The sequence below is a fragment of the Triturus cristatus genome, chromosome 7 (genome assembly GCF_964204655.1).
Source record: "Triturus cristatus chromosome 7, aTriCri1.1, whole genome shotgun sequence".
NCBI classification, from domain to species: Eukaryota; Metazoa; Chordata; class Amphibia; order Caudata; family Salamandridae; genus Triturus; species Triturus cristatus.
In genome coordinates this window covers 1,226,032,272-1,226,046,602 of record NC_140590.1, presented here as the reverse complement: position 1 = coordinate 1,226,046,602, position 14,331 = coordinate 1,226,032,272, and the positions used below count along the sequence as shown (strand labels likewise).

General features: G+C 42.1%; 1 protein-coding gene across 3 annotated transcripts in view; it reads right to left on the bottom strand.

The window, feature by feature from the left end:
* Window positions 1-14,331, bottom strand: part of LOC146811661 (serine protease 27-like) — a 333,108-nt gene that overhangs the window by 118,380 nt on the left and 200,397 nt on the right. Inside the window, exon 1 of one of the 3 annotated variants that reach the window (XM_085618634.1) lies at window positions 1,421-1,454. The exons of the other annotated variants lie outside the window; for them this stretch is intronic. Coding sequence (XP_085474760.1) covers window positions 1,421-1,439 — 19 coding nt within the window. The 5' untranslated portion in view covers window positions 1,440-1,454. Of the gene's footprint in view, window positions 1-1,420; window positions 1,455-14,331 lie in introns of those variants that run through there. 3 annotated transcript variants of the gene reach the window in all.

Genomic DNA, 14,331 nt, shown 5'->3' with positions numbered 1-14,331 from the left:
CAGAGATTAATCCTGGTCAGGTAAGTGGTAACTGGATGAGGGGGAAAACAAGCCCCTCGAACTAAGAGAACAGGTTGTGCTCAACTAATAGTCTTTGTGTGATCGGATATATAGTAATCCCAATTCCCCTGTCGTGAACCACGGTAATAATAGGATGAGCTCGTGCTAAGGCTGCCATGTAGGTAGGAGATTCTGGACCTGACTGACTTAGGTCGCGAGACTTTGTGTGTCGCTGCCTAATAGGTAGGTAGGAGATTCTGGACCTGACTGAGGTCGCGAGACTTTGTGTGTCGCTGCCTAATAGGTAGGTAGGAGATTCTGGACCTGACTGAGGTCGCGAGACTTTGTGTGTCGCTGCCTAATAGGTAGGTAGGAGATTCTGGACCTGACTGAGGTCGCGAGACTTTGTGTGTCGCTGCCTAATAGGTAGGTAGGAGATTCTGGACCTGACTGAGGTCGCGAGACTTTGGGTGTCGCTGCCTAGTAGGTAGGTAGGAGATTCTGGACCTGACTGAGGTCGCGAGACTTTGTGTGTCGCTGCCTAATAGGTAGGTAGGAGATTCTGGACCTGACTGAGGTCGCGAGACTTTGTGTGTCGCTGCCTAATAGGTAGGTAGGAGATTCTGGACCTGACTGAGGTCGCGAGACTTTGTGTGTCGCTGCCTAATAGGTAGGTAGGAGATTCTGGACCTGACTGAGGTCGCGAGACTTTGTGTGTCGCGGCCTAATAGGTAGGTAGGAGATTCTGGACCTGACTGAGGTCGCAAGATATAAATATATATAATAGGAATTCCCTGTCCTTAGGTGGTACATATATATGTGGTTATTTAGGTGTAAAAAGGCCCTAGGGAGGGGGTAACGTTCTGGTTTGGGTTAGAAAGGCTCTGTGGAGCAGGTTCTATCTGGAGGAAAAACCAAAGCAGAACACACTCCAGCACCGATCACGGTGCTTCAGGTGGTCTCTCTGCCCCTTGTACTGACTTGCGGTCAGTTTCCGTCAACATATACCCCCAGCACGGGTCTGGTGTAAATTACAGTTGAACTCCTCACTCCGGCCCCAGTACTGCCACTCCTTGGCACGTACGGGCCGCGATACGAGCTGTAACAGAGGCTCGCACTACAAGAAGGGGAGAGGCCGAGAGTGTATCTCTTCGAGCCCGCACCCCGCCCCAGGCGCCGACACAAGTTACCTGGGGGGTGCGACCTCGCTCTCCTCTCCGCCTCTCGCGACTTGGGCCACCAATGCGACTAGGTTGATTCCGGGCCGATGACGATAACAAAGATCTCAGGCTGCAACAGGGCACACACACACAGCGTCGCTGAGACTCCCTTGAGCTTCGGGTGTGCACGGTCACCGGGCAATCCTCACGAAGGTCTCAGGCTGCAAGAAGCACATGCACACAGCGTCGCTGAGACTCACTTGAGTTCCGCGTGCACATGATCAAAGAGCAATCACACGAAGGTCTCAGGCTGAACGAAGCACACGCACACAGCGTCGTTGAGACTCACTTGGACTCCTGGCACCCACGATCACAGGGCAATTCTTACGAGGGTCTCATCCTGCAAAAAACACATACACACCGCGTTGTTGAGACACTCTTGATCGTCTGGGGTGCACGTCACAGGGCAATCCTCACAAAGGTCTCAGGCTGCATGAAGCACACGCACACATCGTCGCTGAGAGTCACTTGGACTCCAGGTGCACACGATCACAGGACAATCCTCACGAAGGTCTCAGGCTGCACAAAGCACACGAAAACAGCGTAGCTGAGACACTTCTGGAAACTTTTGTGCTCCTGAGTTTCCACAACAGGGAGCCAGCTCACCTCGGGCCCTTGGGGTTAAGTTACTTCAGGACACAGCACACCAAAGGCCTTTCAAGCAGGGGGATACAACACACAGCAAAGTCCCTTTAGCCTCTCCTTGGTTAAAGCAGCAAACTGCAGGCCAAACCCAGAACACACAGCAAGGGTCAGTCCTTTCCTTCAGTCTATTCAGCTGTTTCGTCCTTGGCAGAGGTTCCTCTTGACCACAAAGTATTTTCAATCCTTTACAGTCTTGAACAGTTCCATTCCATTCCACTCCAACATTCAGGGGTTTCAGCTCTCATAGTTATACCCCTCAATGTCTTTGAAGTCTTTGTGTTCAGGGGGGCACTGACCCCGGTCTAAACCAGTTCTGGGGGTCTCCCAGTCAGTGACACCTTATTCCTTTGATAGTGGGGGTCTGGATCCATAATCACTCAGCAGGGGATTTAGCCATTGTTTTATGGCTCCAGCCCAGGCTTCTTCACCTCTAGGGGCTAGTCCTCCCCCTACACTCCAGATGCAGGTCAGCTGGCTGCTGTCTCACCTCCTCCCCTGGTTCAAGACCTTCCCTAGATCCTATCACTTTCAGATCCAGACAGTCAATCTACAATCAGGCAGAGATGCACAGAAATGTTAGAGCACAAAAACCCAGCCACTTCTAAAAGAGTGGTTTCTAAACGCACAATGCAAAAACCACCTTCACAAAAAGATGTGTTATTGAATTGTGAGTTCAGGTACACTAACCTTCGCCTCTCCATCTTAAGCCTTTGGGAAGATAGGCTGGAAGCCTATTACACAGCATCCCCATTCTGGCCTATGGGCAAAATGGCCTTTCAACAGTGAAAAACGAAATGGAGAGTATTTGGCTGTCAGGACATGGTACACTCCTCAGTACGTCCTACCCTTCACATACACTGCGCTCTGCCCAGGGGGTACCTTGGGCATACCATAGGGGTATCTGATGTGCATATAAAGGGAAGGGTGAGGCCTGGCAAGTGGGTGCACTTGTCAGGACAACATGGCAGTTTAACAAACTGCGCGCAGGCACTGCAGTGGCAGGCCTTAGTTCTCTCTTTAAGGCTACTTGTGTGGGTGGCACAATTAGTGCTGCAGGCCCACTAGTAGCATTTGCATTACTAGCCCTGACACACATAGTGCACTTTACTAGGGACTTTACTAGTAAGGCAAACATACCAATCATGGACAACCAATTACCATTACACTTTACACAGGGACACTTGCACTTTGATACTGATCAGCAGTGGCAAAGTGCCCAAAACATCTAAGTTTGCAACACCATGTCAGAAAAAAGGTCAAGGGGAAAGCAAAAAGTTTAAGGAACTTTAGTCAAAAAGGGCCAAGTCCAACAGGCACGGTACTCACTCTAAATTGAAATCACAAGACCCGGTCACATGGTCCCAATTAGACTCATGGCTGTTCCAGAGCTTAATGTCTAGGAATGTTTGTGTTAAGGCAGGGATATCTGTTGCCTCGAACACTGACCAATATAGCTGTTTTAAGATAGTTTTAGAAGGGGAAAATATAGTGGCTGCTTGGGTCTAAAGTTTGGGGGCCCCAATAAATTCAAGTATCAGTTTGATTTGTTTAAGCCAGCGGACAGATTCCGAGTGGCCCACTGCAATAACATCCTGGATGGCTGTAGTATAATGCAGGAGTTCTGTAGTGGACCACAGCCTCCTCCAATACAACAGTGGATGGAGTTTAGCTTTGTCCTGGAGGTTTCGAAAGCCCAGATCCCTAAAAAGAGGGATCAAGGGTGTGCTGGGTGGAAGAGAAGCCAAATTCTGAAGAAACATATTTTTAGTAGCAGTATGGCAAAATTAGAGTGGCCCCATAGTTCAGCCCCATATAAGGCTGACCCTAAAGCCCTAGCTTTGAATAGTTAAATAGCACGCTGAATAGGTTTGGAGTAAGAAGCTTTATATTCTTTGTGAATTTCTCCTGTTATTTGCTTGAATTTTAAAACCGCTTTGGTAAGATGCATTCCCATGCCATATTACTGCTAAAAGTGATATCCAAATAAGTGGAGCTTTGAAAAGTTTCTAAAAGATCCGTCCCCCCTTCGGAATAAACCAATTCTGTAGGATTTATGGGTTTAAACACCATTAGCTTCATCTTGTCTGTGTTGATCTCCAGTCCCCTACCGGCACAAAACTCTTCAAAGTGTAGCAAAAGCTTTTGAAGGCCCCTAGTGGTCTTGGAGATCAACAGGGTATCATTAGTGAATAAAAGCACTGGGATTTTTATGTGGGCCAGCATGGGTGCATCAGAATCCGTTTGAGTTAGAAAGGGCACAGTATCATTGATATAGAGCATAAGGCGGGGGAAGTACACACCCCTGGCAGACATTGCTGTTCACTTTGATCTTTTCTGTAATTTCTGCCTGGTTCCCTCATCTTATTCAGGTAAAGGTCTCCTCATAAAAGCAAGCAAGCAGCGATATTAAATGTGGTGGCATTTTCATGTCAATAAGTGCTTGTCAGAATTTGGAACGGGGCACTAAATCAAATGCGGAGCGTAAATGACCAAAAGCAACATATAGGTTGCACTTGCTGATAAGGACTGTTCGCCAATAGATCATAAAAAATTGTAAAGCTTGATCAATTGAGGAGATTTTTGAGCGAACGCCCATCTGGAAAGGGTTAAAGATGGACTCCTCAGCTATCCAATCATGATTTTAGCGAGAACACATCGGCAAAAGAGTTTTTTTTACACAATCAATAAGGCTAATGCTCAATTCTTTTTCCAGATTGTCTGCATCATCATTATAGAGTTAGTCGTCTGCTTTGTATTATATAGGGTAAATCTCTACAGGAGATTTTAATTTATCTTGGTCTTTCTGTACTTTTATATGATCATATTGAGATTGGTCTACATCGATTTGTTTCCAAATTTATAATTAAACCAGACTAAACTCAAATAAAGTTGTGAAGTGGATTATTGTGTGGCCACATTGGTTGCACTGTATTGAGAGATTATCACTGTAGTGATAGTTTTTCCTTTTACCTCTCATGCAGCTAGAAAGGTCACCACTCTAGAGAGAAATGTTTGAGTGGGCCCAAGCTCCAACAGCTGGTAGCATTATCAGATGTTTAGCTCTTGAAGTAAAGGGAGTTAGAATAGAACCTACAATAGTCTAGACCCCAATCCCAGTGGCCCTAGTCAAGAATCCAGGATTGAGACGTGGAGAACAGATGGAGTTCCAGTGGCGCGTATTGAAACAGCGACGGCGGAGGAGTGAGTATCAGTAAAGATGTGGGTGTGAAAATTATGCTTAGCTTGCGGTACAATATTGATTGTGTAATGTCTGGCAGAGATGTTGTGAGTCATGCAAATGTGTTATTAAGTTGTCGAAGTTATGCAAGATTGAGTCGTAATAAGTGTGGTCAACCTTTTTTGCGCAGAAGGGAAACGATACTGATTTAAGTGATTCCCCGCTGGTCGAGGTTTCATTTGTGAATGTGTGTTCTTTGGGCGAGTGATTCTATTGATTCCTTTAGTGGAGCAGACAGTGGTTAGTTAATTTTTTAGTGTAAACAGAAGTGAATGAGAGAAAGAGAGTGTGGGAAAGATTGTGAAGGAGGGTGAACTGCTGCGAGGAGTGACGTCAGAGTGTGCCACCTTGGGATAGGTCAGTCGATATAACACCGTGCTGGGATTGGTTAAAATTGTCTCTTGGATACTGAGCCATTATTGGTAATAGTATTGCCGTAGAACTTGAAAATTGTTGAAGTTGAATCGAGTTGAATTAAGAGATTGAAAAGTGTGATGTTTTAGAGCAATAAGAGATATGATACGAGGAGATGTAGGTGTGCCTACTAGAATTGGTGAGGAAGCGCCACCATAGGATATGTCAGCTCATTACATGACGACAAAAGTAGGGCTCCTTACTGTTATTTGGCTTAAGAATTTGCACATCACAGAGAAAGAAGGTGCATGCATTAAAGTTTTCACGCTAAAGTACTTTCAATTTTAGAATAATTGATCATTTGAGAAGGATATTGTTTGCAATGAAACCATTACCTTGGCCTACACAGTTTGAAGCATTTAATGCATGGGAACGTACAGCTCATGTAAAACAGATACAAATATCACTGGAGGATGAAGAAAGCGATGAGTTCGTTCACAGATGCGAGATGGGATGAACAACAGAAGAGGTGAATAGTAGACCTGATTGAAGGAACGAGAATATACCCACATCAAAACGGTACAGATCCCAAGTGCCCCTTAGTCCTCTTCCTATTGAGATATCGTCGTCTGTGCTTGAAAAAGTTATTTCTCATCGGACCGCTGTGATCGACACACACTAAAGATGGCTCTGCTACAACAGGAGGCGGTGAATGAGTTTTGCCTGGTAATGCTGAAATAGACTAATATATTTGTTGTTTAGTAGTGGGTGGCATAGTGACGCGAGCCTCAACCTTTTCGTGTCTTTCCTATTGCGTCTGCCTGTCCTGTGCCCCCCATGTATGTGCTTTTTCACATCAGTCAGGAATTCCAATGCATGATAATAGCAAGGTGATGCAAGTCCAAGCTGTCCATTTCATTCAGTTTGCTCCGGCTCACAGTATTTTTAGCTTTTGTACGACAGCTTTGCCTAGTTTTGAATTAGGGGAGTCTGAATATGCTGCAGCCCGATAATACCAACATCTTGTAGGCTGCTTAACCAAATACAGTATAATTTAAAGTAGAAATGTCACTGTTGTGAAGCGTGTGTTTGTGTCTTCTCAGCAACACAAGGATTTTTATTTTAAAACTCCCCTTTCTCTGTATGTTACAGAAGTAGGTAGCGGCTGACTAATGTCATGCATAGGAGCTATAGGGATCATACTCTATGGCAGGGTTGGTCTTGACTACCACCATCCTTGCAGAGAAATGTTGGAAAAACCTTCTTACTGCAGATCTCGCCCGTTCATGTCACACCTCGAGTCTGGTAGTTGCTTCAATATTCATAGACCATGGATGTTTGGACTACTGTCCTTTAAACTGGGTACGCAGGATCATAGGGTTGAAGTGCCCTAAAGCTCAGGTTGTCGTTGTTGGGGGAATGGCATCTGAACTAGCATTTCTGTGCTTTCAACCATTGCTGTTAAGTAAGTATGTCTCCTGCTTATCAGTAAATTGACAGTGCCAAGAAGTCATGCACTATGCAGGCATTTATTAAGTTGTTTGCTTGAAGCCGAATTCTCGTAGGTTATAATTACTCATTTCAGCACTGATGTTTTTGAGTGTATAGGAAGGGAGTCTTCTCTGTGGATAGGATATGTTCAGAAACTTTACTCCTAGGGATTTAGATTTCATGCACTTATAGTCGTTTTATGTTCTTACCCTGTCTTTGTTCGCTCCGCCATTTAGTAGATGGAACCAGAGTGTGCAGGTGAGACTGAAGTCTTGTGTGTTCCCACTCTTATTATTTTAACACATTTTTGTTGTGAGTGTAATTGTTTTCCATGGAATAAGACTATCTGCAAACATGCTTTAGCTCGGTTTTCCTTTTGTGATGGTGTAAAAAATGCCTTTTTACATTTTAAAGGGGTGGTTTTTCAACTCCTTGGGAGAAACAAATGGATGTAGTATTACGAGAAGCAGAATACCGCTCATACCATTGCTTTGTCATAATCCATAGTACATTACTTCTGTAGTCTCCCATGGTGGCTCATTGAGAGTCCTGGAAGTTTGATTGATGTGCTATTATGTGTGTGTTTTCAGGAAATGTAGCAGGCGTGCTTGCATCGAAGTTTGTGTACTTCACAGCAAAAGTAACTCAAAGGGTGTGCGTGGCTTCTTCCAGTCCCACCCACCTGTTCTTTTTCCTTCTTCTCTTCCCAGCTCCCGTCTCATCATTCCTCCGTGTCGCTTCAAGCATACACCAAAACACAAGCAAAAGACACGGTCATTACAATGCCAAAAGCTCTAACTCACACAAAATTGAGACCAACTACACTGAAAATGCTTGTTTCAAGCTGGAAGCACCAGACGGTGCTGGGGATTTCTGGGGGGTGGAGAAGTACTAGCACCGGATTCACAGTATGAGTGGAGGGACACTGATCAAGCTAATATGAATCTGTGCTTGGTCAATGTGCCACAGAAATTAAAAGGAAGTGACGTGTGGCAAGCGCTGCTCAATTAAAAGGCATCAGAGGCGTGTGCCAACAATTTAGGGTGACCAGACGTCCCAGTTTTCTGAGGACTATCCCGGTGTCCCGATGCTTGCCTTAATTTAAGATACATGTCCCGGTTTTTGGGACAAAGGTCATGTTATCAGGCAAAGGAGAATTGAAAGGCATACTCGCGTTAAATAACATCTCTTTCAGAGAGGGCAGGTTGATGTCGGCTGCATGCATGCTGCAGCAGATAGGAAACAAACAGCAGTGGGGGAGGTCAAGGGTAGAGGTCGAGCCATAGCTAATGTTAGTTAAGGATGTGAGGGTAGCTTTTATATATATAATTTTACAGGGCTACACAAAAATTGGGGCAGGCCAGAAATAGAAGTAAGGTTAAAGGCTTTAGTTCTACTTTTAGTCTACCCTGTCATGGTTTTTACTTTTTAAAATCTGGTCACCCTATGACAATACCAATGAATGGTAAGCAAAAGGTGGGTTCCAAGCGCACTATTTACACACAAAAGTCTTTCAAGCGAGCACATGTGCTAGCACATGCGGTTTTGACCTAAAATGATGATACACATGAGAGTTTGAAAATACGTAATTGTAGGCTATCATTTCTGTACAGTGGTTCTTGCACGACTATGAGCAAAAAATGCTGCACTTTGCATTACAACAAATTCTTTCCAAGAGTACAAACGCCAATCAGACTTCCTGGAATCAGCAGAAGGCAAGGTCTTGTAGGTGGGACAATAACCACCACTACCATTTCCATAAAAGAGAGGCAAAGGAAAGATCAAATGCTTGTACGTCAGAGTACAACAGATAAAAAAGTATGCAATAGGACGCCCAGAAGACGGTGGCGTGGTCTCGCTCCGGAACAAGATGGTGGCACTAATCTGAGCTCCGCTTGGGCGCAGAGCTCCTCCCAATATTTTCAGCCTGTCCTGTCTCCTCCATCTAAGGTCTCCCTGATGATCGGAGCAGCATTTTCAGCTGCTCTACTCCGAATTACTTCCTGGCTGACCCAGAAGTGGCAGTGAGATTCCTCTCTTCAGAAGCGAGCGGCCACCATTTTGCAAGCCTGCTGCTCGCTCTTCATGACCTCTTGGTGAGATAATACCAGTGTTGCATAAATTAAAGCTCGACAACGTTTTTTTTTTCTTTTCCTGTCACTGCAGCTATTTTCTACTTATAACCTTGCAGTGTCTGCTATGCCTTTTCCTCAGAATGTGTTTTTTGGCATGGAAGGCTCCTTTTCTCTTTTTTTTTCGCATGCTGGTGCCTCGCATCATTTTCTACACTGACTTTGCCTTGCTTGGCACGTCTGTTCTCTGAACAGCTTATTCTTTTTTTTAAAGGAGTGTCTTTCATTTTGGGCATGCAGCACATGTAGCTAATTAGTATTTTTTCTTCACACTTGCCCTCCTCTACATAGTGTGTATAAGGCATATGGGCAGGCTGAGATCTCCACTAAAGTTGTTATATTGTCCTTCTCACCTTGCTACTAGGCTGTGACATTTCAACCTCTGTTAGATCTTCGTCTTCTGGCTAAAACCTAAAAGGGTAAAAAATTACCCGCCTCACCCATTTCGTCATCTCACAGTCCTGTTCTTCACACTATCCTTGATGAGGTGAGGGGATTAAATTATTTAATGTCCTCCACTAATGAGAAACTCCAACAAATTGAGGACAGATGGTTTAATATGGAGACGAAGGTGTTGGATAAGGAGCAACCCATCAGTGACTTGCATGACATTACCACCAAGATTCCTATCCTGGAGCAGCAAATTCAAAGTCTCAAGTTGCATACGGAGGACCTTGAAAATCACAATAGGCGTAATAACCTCTGTCTATATGGCTTACCAGAGAATTTGGAGGGCCCGACCTTCTTCTCTTTCTGAAGAGGTTCCTACCTGAGCTCCTGGATCTTCCATTAGAGCCTCCATTAAACATTCAATGTGCACACCGTCTCTGTCGCATTCAACCTCATTCTACTAGACCTAGAGAAATTGTAATGCAATTTTTGGAATTCACAGACCTCATTCGTGTTCTTACGGCAGCAATTGTGAAGTGTCGCCTTATGTGATCTGGTCATACTGTTTATCTCTCTCAGGATCTCTCTAATGCCACAAATGCCAGAAGGAAGGAATTTCTTGCTCTTCACCCGCAGATGAGACAGTTGCATATTCGCAATGGCATTTTACATCAGTGTCTGTGTAAAATTACTCATGAGGGCACTACTCGTTCTTTTGACGACCATGTTAAATTGAAGTCTTTTCTCCAAAGTCTTTCACCAAATTCCATTGATGGTTTTACCCAACGCCTCTAATCTTTTTTCTATAATGTTCCTTATAGCTGTTCTTTCTTCTATATCTTAGTATCTCTTCTTCTGACGATCCTTTTGTTCACGGTGCTGTTAAGCCCCATGCTCATTTCTTCTACTACTCGTCTTAGGTCTGGATCTCTTTCCTTGATCTATTTCTTTTTCTTACTATTTCCTTCTCTCCTTATGTTATTAGTTGTTTGTTCTTTTTTTAAAATCTGTATGATGCATAAACTTCTCTCTTTTATTTGCTGTTGTTCATACTGTGTTGCATATTTATTTAACAAATGGTGTTTCTCTGTTTTGTTATGTTATGGTAGCTTATATAGCGCATGGCTACCCCAGCAACGGGGCGTCCCAGCGCTTGCAGACAACCTGCTGTGTCTCTGCAGTGTATCACTTCTATCCATGTAATACCTACCCCACCTCCCAATATGTGTAACGTTGTCTCGTGGAACGTTCGTGGTCTGGGACACCCTGTTAAAAGACAAAAGGTACTCTCTCATTTATCTACATTGAATTTACATGTTTCTTTCTTACAGAAAACACATTGTAATGATGCAGAATCTCTTAACTTAAAGAGACAATGGGTAGGCCAAGTTCTTTATTCTCCGGCTTCCAATCGTAAGGGTGGTGTTGCTATTCTTTTTCATAAGTCGTTACATGTACAACTTTTATCTACTCAATGGGATAGTGATGGACATTGGGAAATGACCAAGGTTGTCATTCACAATAGAGAAATCATTTTATTCAATATTTATGGTCCCGTTAAACCAGACCCTGATTTTTGGAACAACTTCAGGATTTTACTTTCCTCTTTTGATAATCCTAACATTATTGTTACAGGTGATTTCAATCAGTGGCTAGACCCATTTTCAGACTACAGTCTAAATGCAAATTCAATCCTGATAGATCCCACAGAGCATTTCAATCTGCCATTGCCAGACGTCCATTATTTGATGTATGGAAAACCCGTAATCCTTATTCTTGAATTCACATTCTTTTCCAATGTCCATCATACTCACTCTAGAATTTATTATATTTTGGTTAGTAAACCCTTACTTCCCTCCATCGAATCTTACAAGATTGGTTCTATTTTTATTTCTGACCATGCTCCTGTCCTTTCCTCACTTGACCTCTCCCTGAGCACAGCTGAAAATGTAATCTTCTCTTGTCCGACAATAATTTCATTTCTGAAGCCACTACTTTCATCAACACATTTTTTAATATTAATAATCATTTGGACACATCTATTCCTAATGCATGGGATGTCTTTAAGGCCTCTTTCCGTGCCTTTACTATTGCATATTCATCAAGAAAGAAGAAAACCAACCAGGCCAAGTACACAACCCTACTACAACAACTCAAATCACTGGAACATATTTAACATCTAAATCCCCTCCGACACTCTACGAGTTAATTAAGGTCAAGGTCAAGTCTGCCTTTAACAAACTTGCCACAGAGGAAGCTTGAAAGGTCCTTCTTAAAATTAAATCTAAATATTACGGAGGCCAAAATAAAGCAGGAAAAATGCTGGCCAATTTTTAAACTCAAATCAGAACAAAAAAAATATTGGTCCCATCCTAAACTAGCTTACCAACAAATTGGCACCCTCTGAAGTAGATATTTCTACCACTTTTAAAGAATATTATCAATCACTATATTCTGATGACACAAACCCCTCTAATCAGAATATGTACACCTTTTTTAATGGTCTACCTAACCCCTCATCCGTATATCTGACAAATTTGATTTATTGTAAGCGGAGATAACTCTCCAAGAAATAACGGAAACCATTAGATCTTTCATCTAAAGTACCTGGTCCTGATGGCCTCTCAGCTGAACTTTTTTCCACTTTTTCTTCTATTGTTGCCCCTAATCTTCTTGCTCCTTTTAATTCCTTCCTCGAAGACTCTAAGGCATCTGGTTCCTTTATGGAAGCCCTAATTGTCTTTATTCTCAAACCCTTTGTAAAAACGATTGTCCGATCTCATTCATTAATTATGATTGCAAGATATTTGCCAAAATCCTTGCCTCTCGTCTTGAGACAATTGTCCTATTACTGGTGAATAACAAGCAATCTGGTTTTGTTAAGGGCAGACTGACTGCTGATAATGCTAGAATGTTATCTAATGTCATCACCTTTGGAAGAATATGCCAGTCTCCTCTTACTGCATTGTCTCTTGATGCTGAGAAGGCCTTTGATCATATTAATTGGCAATTTATGTTTACTACTCATCAATGGTATGGTTTCAAACCAAACTTTATCTCTTTTGTTAAATTGTTATACTCATGTGCCAGTATTTTTGTTAATAACCATTTTTCTAGATATTAGCACCTGTTTAGAGGTACCCGTCAAAGATGTCCTCTTTCACCCCTGTTATTTGCTTTGTGTTTAGAACCTTTCCTTGAACGCATTTGTGTTAATCCGCTTATCTCAGGTTTGTACATAACTCTAATGAACCTAAATTGTCAGCTCATGCTGATGATATTTTGGTTTATATGTCTAACCCCCTTTCCCCCCTACCTCCCTTTTTATATGAAATTCAGTTATATTCTAGCATCTCTGGATATAAATTGAATTCCTCCAAAACAGAGGTATTACCTTTAAACTCCCTATGCTACCAATATATGTTCGCTAACACCAACTTCACTTGGTGCCCTACAAAAATAAAATATCTTGGAATTTGGTTCTCTTCCACTGTTTCGAACACAATCAGATGCTCGTGTAATGCATTAATAACCACACTACAGCGATTACTTCTCTCTTGGTCGCCTCTTCACTTGTCATGGTGGGGTAGACTGGATACTATTAAAATTATGATTGTTCCCCAAGTCCTTAATACATTATCCAGGTTACCTTTTAGGATTCCCGTTTCATATTTTTCTCAAATAATTCTATCAAATTTTTATGGAATAATAAACATCCCCGTATTGCCCTTGCGAAACTTAAATGTCCCAAAAATGAGGGTGGTGTTCGTTTTCCTGATTTTAAATTATATCATTCTGCATTTTTAATTAGCCAATTTTTTGCCTTAACTTATAAATTTGATGAGAATCCCATGCGACGTTGGATTTCATTTAACACTCCTTATTGAAGTATTTTTCCTTTACAAATATAATATATATGTCTAATTGCACCCTATATTGAAATACTCCCAATTGTTATATACTATCTTGTCAATACGTATTGACCCCCATCAATGTTTTTTGTCCTCTACTCTTTGGTATTACATATTTATTAAATTTAGTCATAAATTGTTTTACTACAAACACTGGAAGGAGAAGGGCATTATCTTTATTTATCAGCTTGTCCAACATAATTCTGTTATTCCCTTCTCCCAATTGCAGTCACAGTATAATTTACCTAATTTGTTTCTTCATGAGTACCTTTTAATATCGTCTGCTTTACAGTCCTATTTAACAGCTAATAATTTTCCTTCAGCTTCTCCCTCACTTATCCCTGCCACACTAATATACAACATTTCACATGACCTTAGACCCAACGCTGCTTCTATTTAAATGATTTATTGTGGGAAGCGGATTTATCTAGATCACTTCATATTCCTTCATGGGATACATTTTGGCTTAAGTTATTCAAAACCTCTAGAGCAGCTCATATCACTCAATCCTTATATTTCATTTATAGCAGAGCTCTTATTACTCCTGAATGTATATCCAAGTTCTCTCCTTCCTCCTCTCCCCTATTTTGGTCTTGTTCTGCTTTCACTGGGACTTTAATTCGCCAATTATATGAATGTTCTAATGTGATGAGGTTTTGGGAATCTACTTGGGCAAAATGTCTGGAAATATTTCAATGTAACATTCCATTATCAATACAAAAAGTTTTTCTTGGCACTGCTTCACCTGCTTTTGATGATCTATCTCCTAAATCTTTGCTTTTTGATCTTTTTTATTGCTATTGCATTTAAAGTGATCTTGTCCTGTTGGAAAGACACCTCTAAATTATCAACATTAATATGGTGGAATTATATTTGTGATGAACACAGAATTGCTAATATTTGTTCTCTCAGAAAATTAAATCTGATCTATTGTGGTTACCTTTTACTTC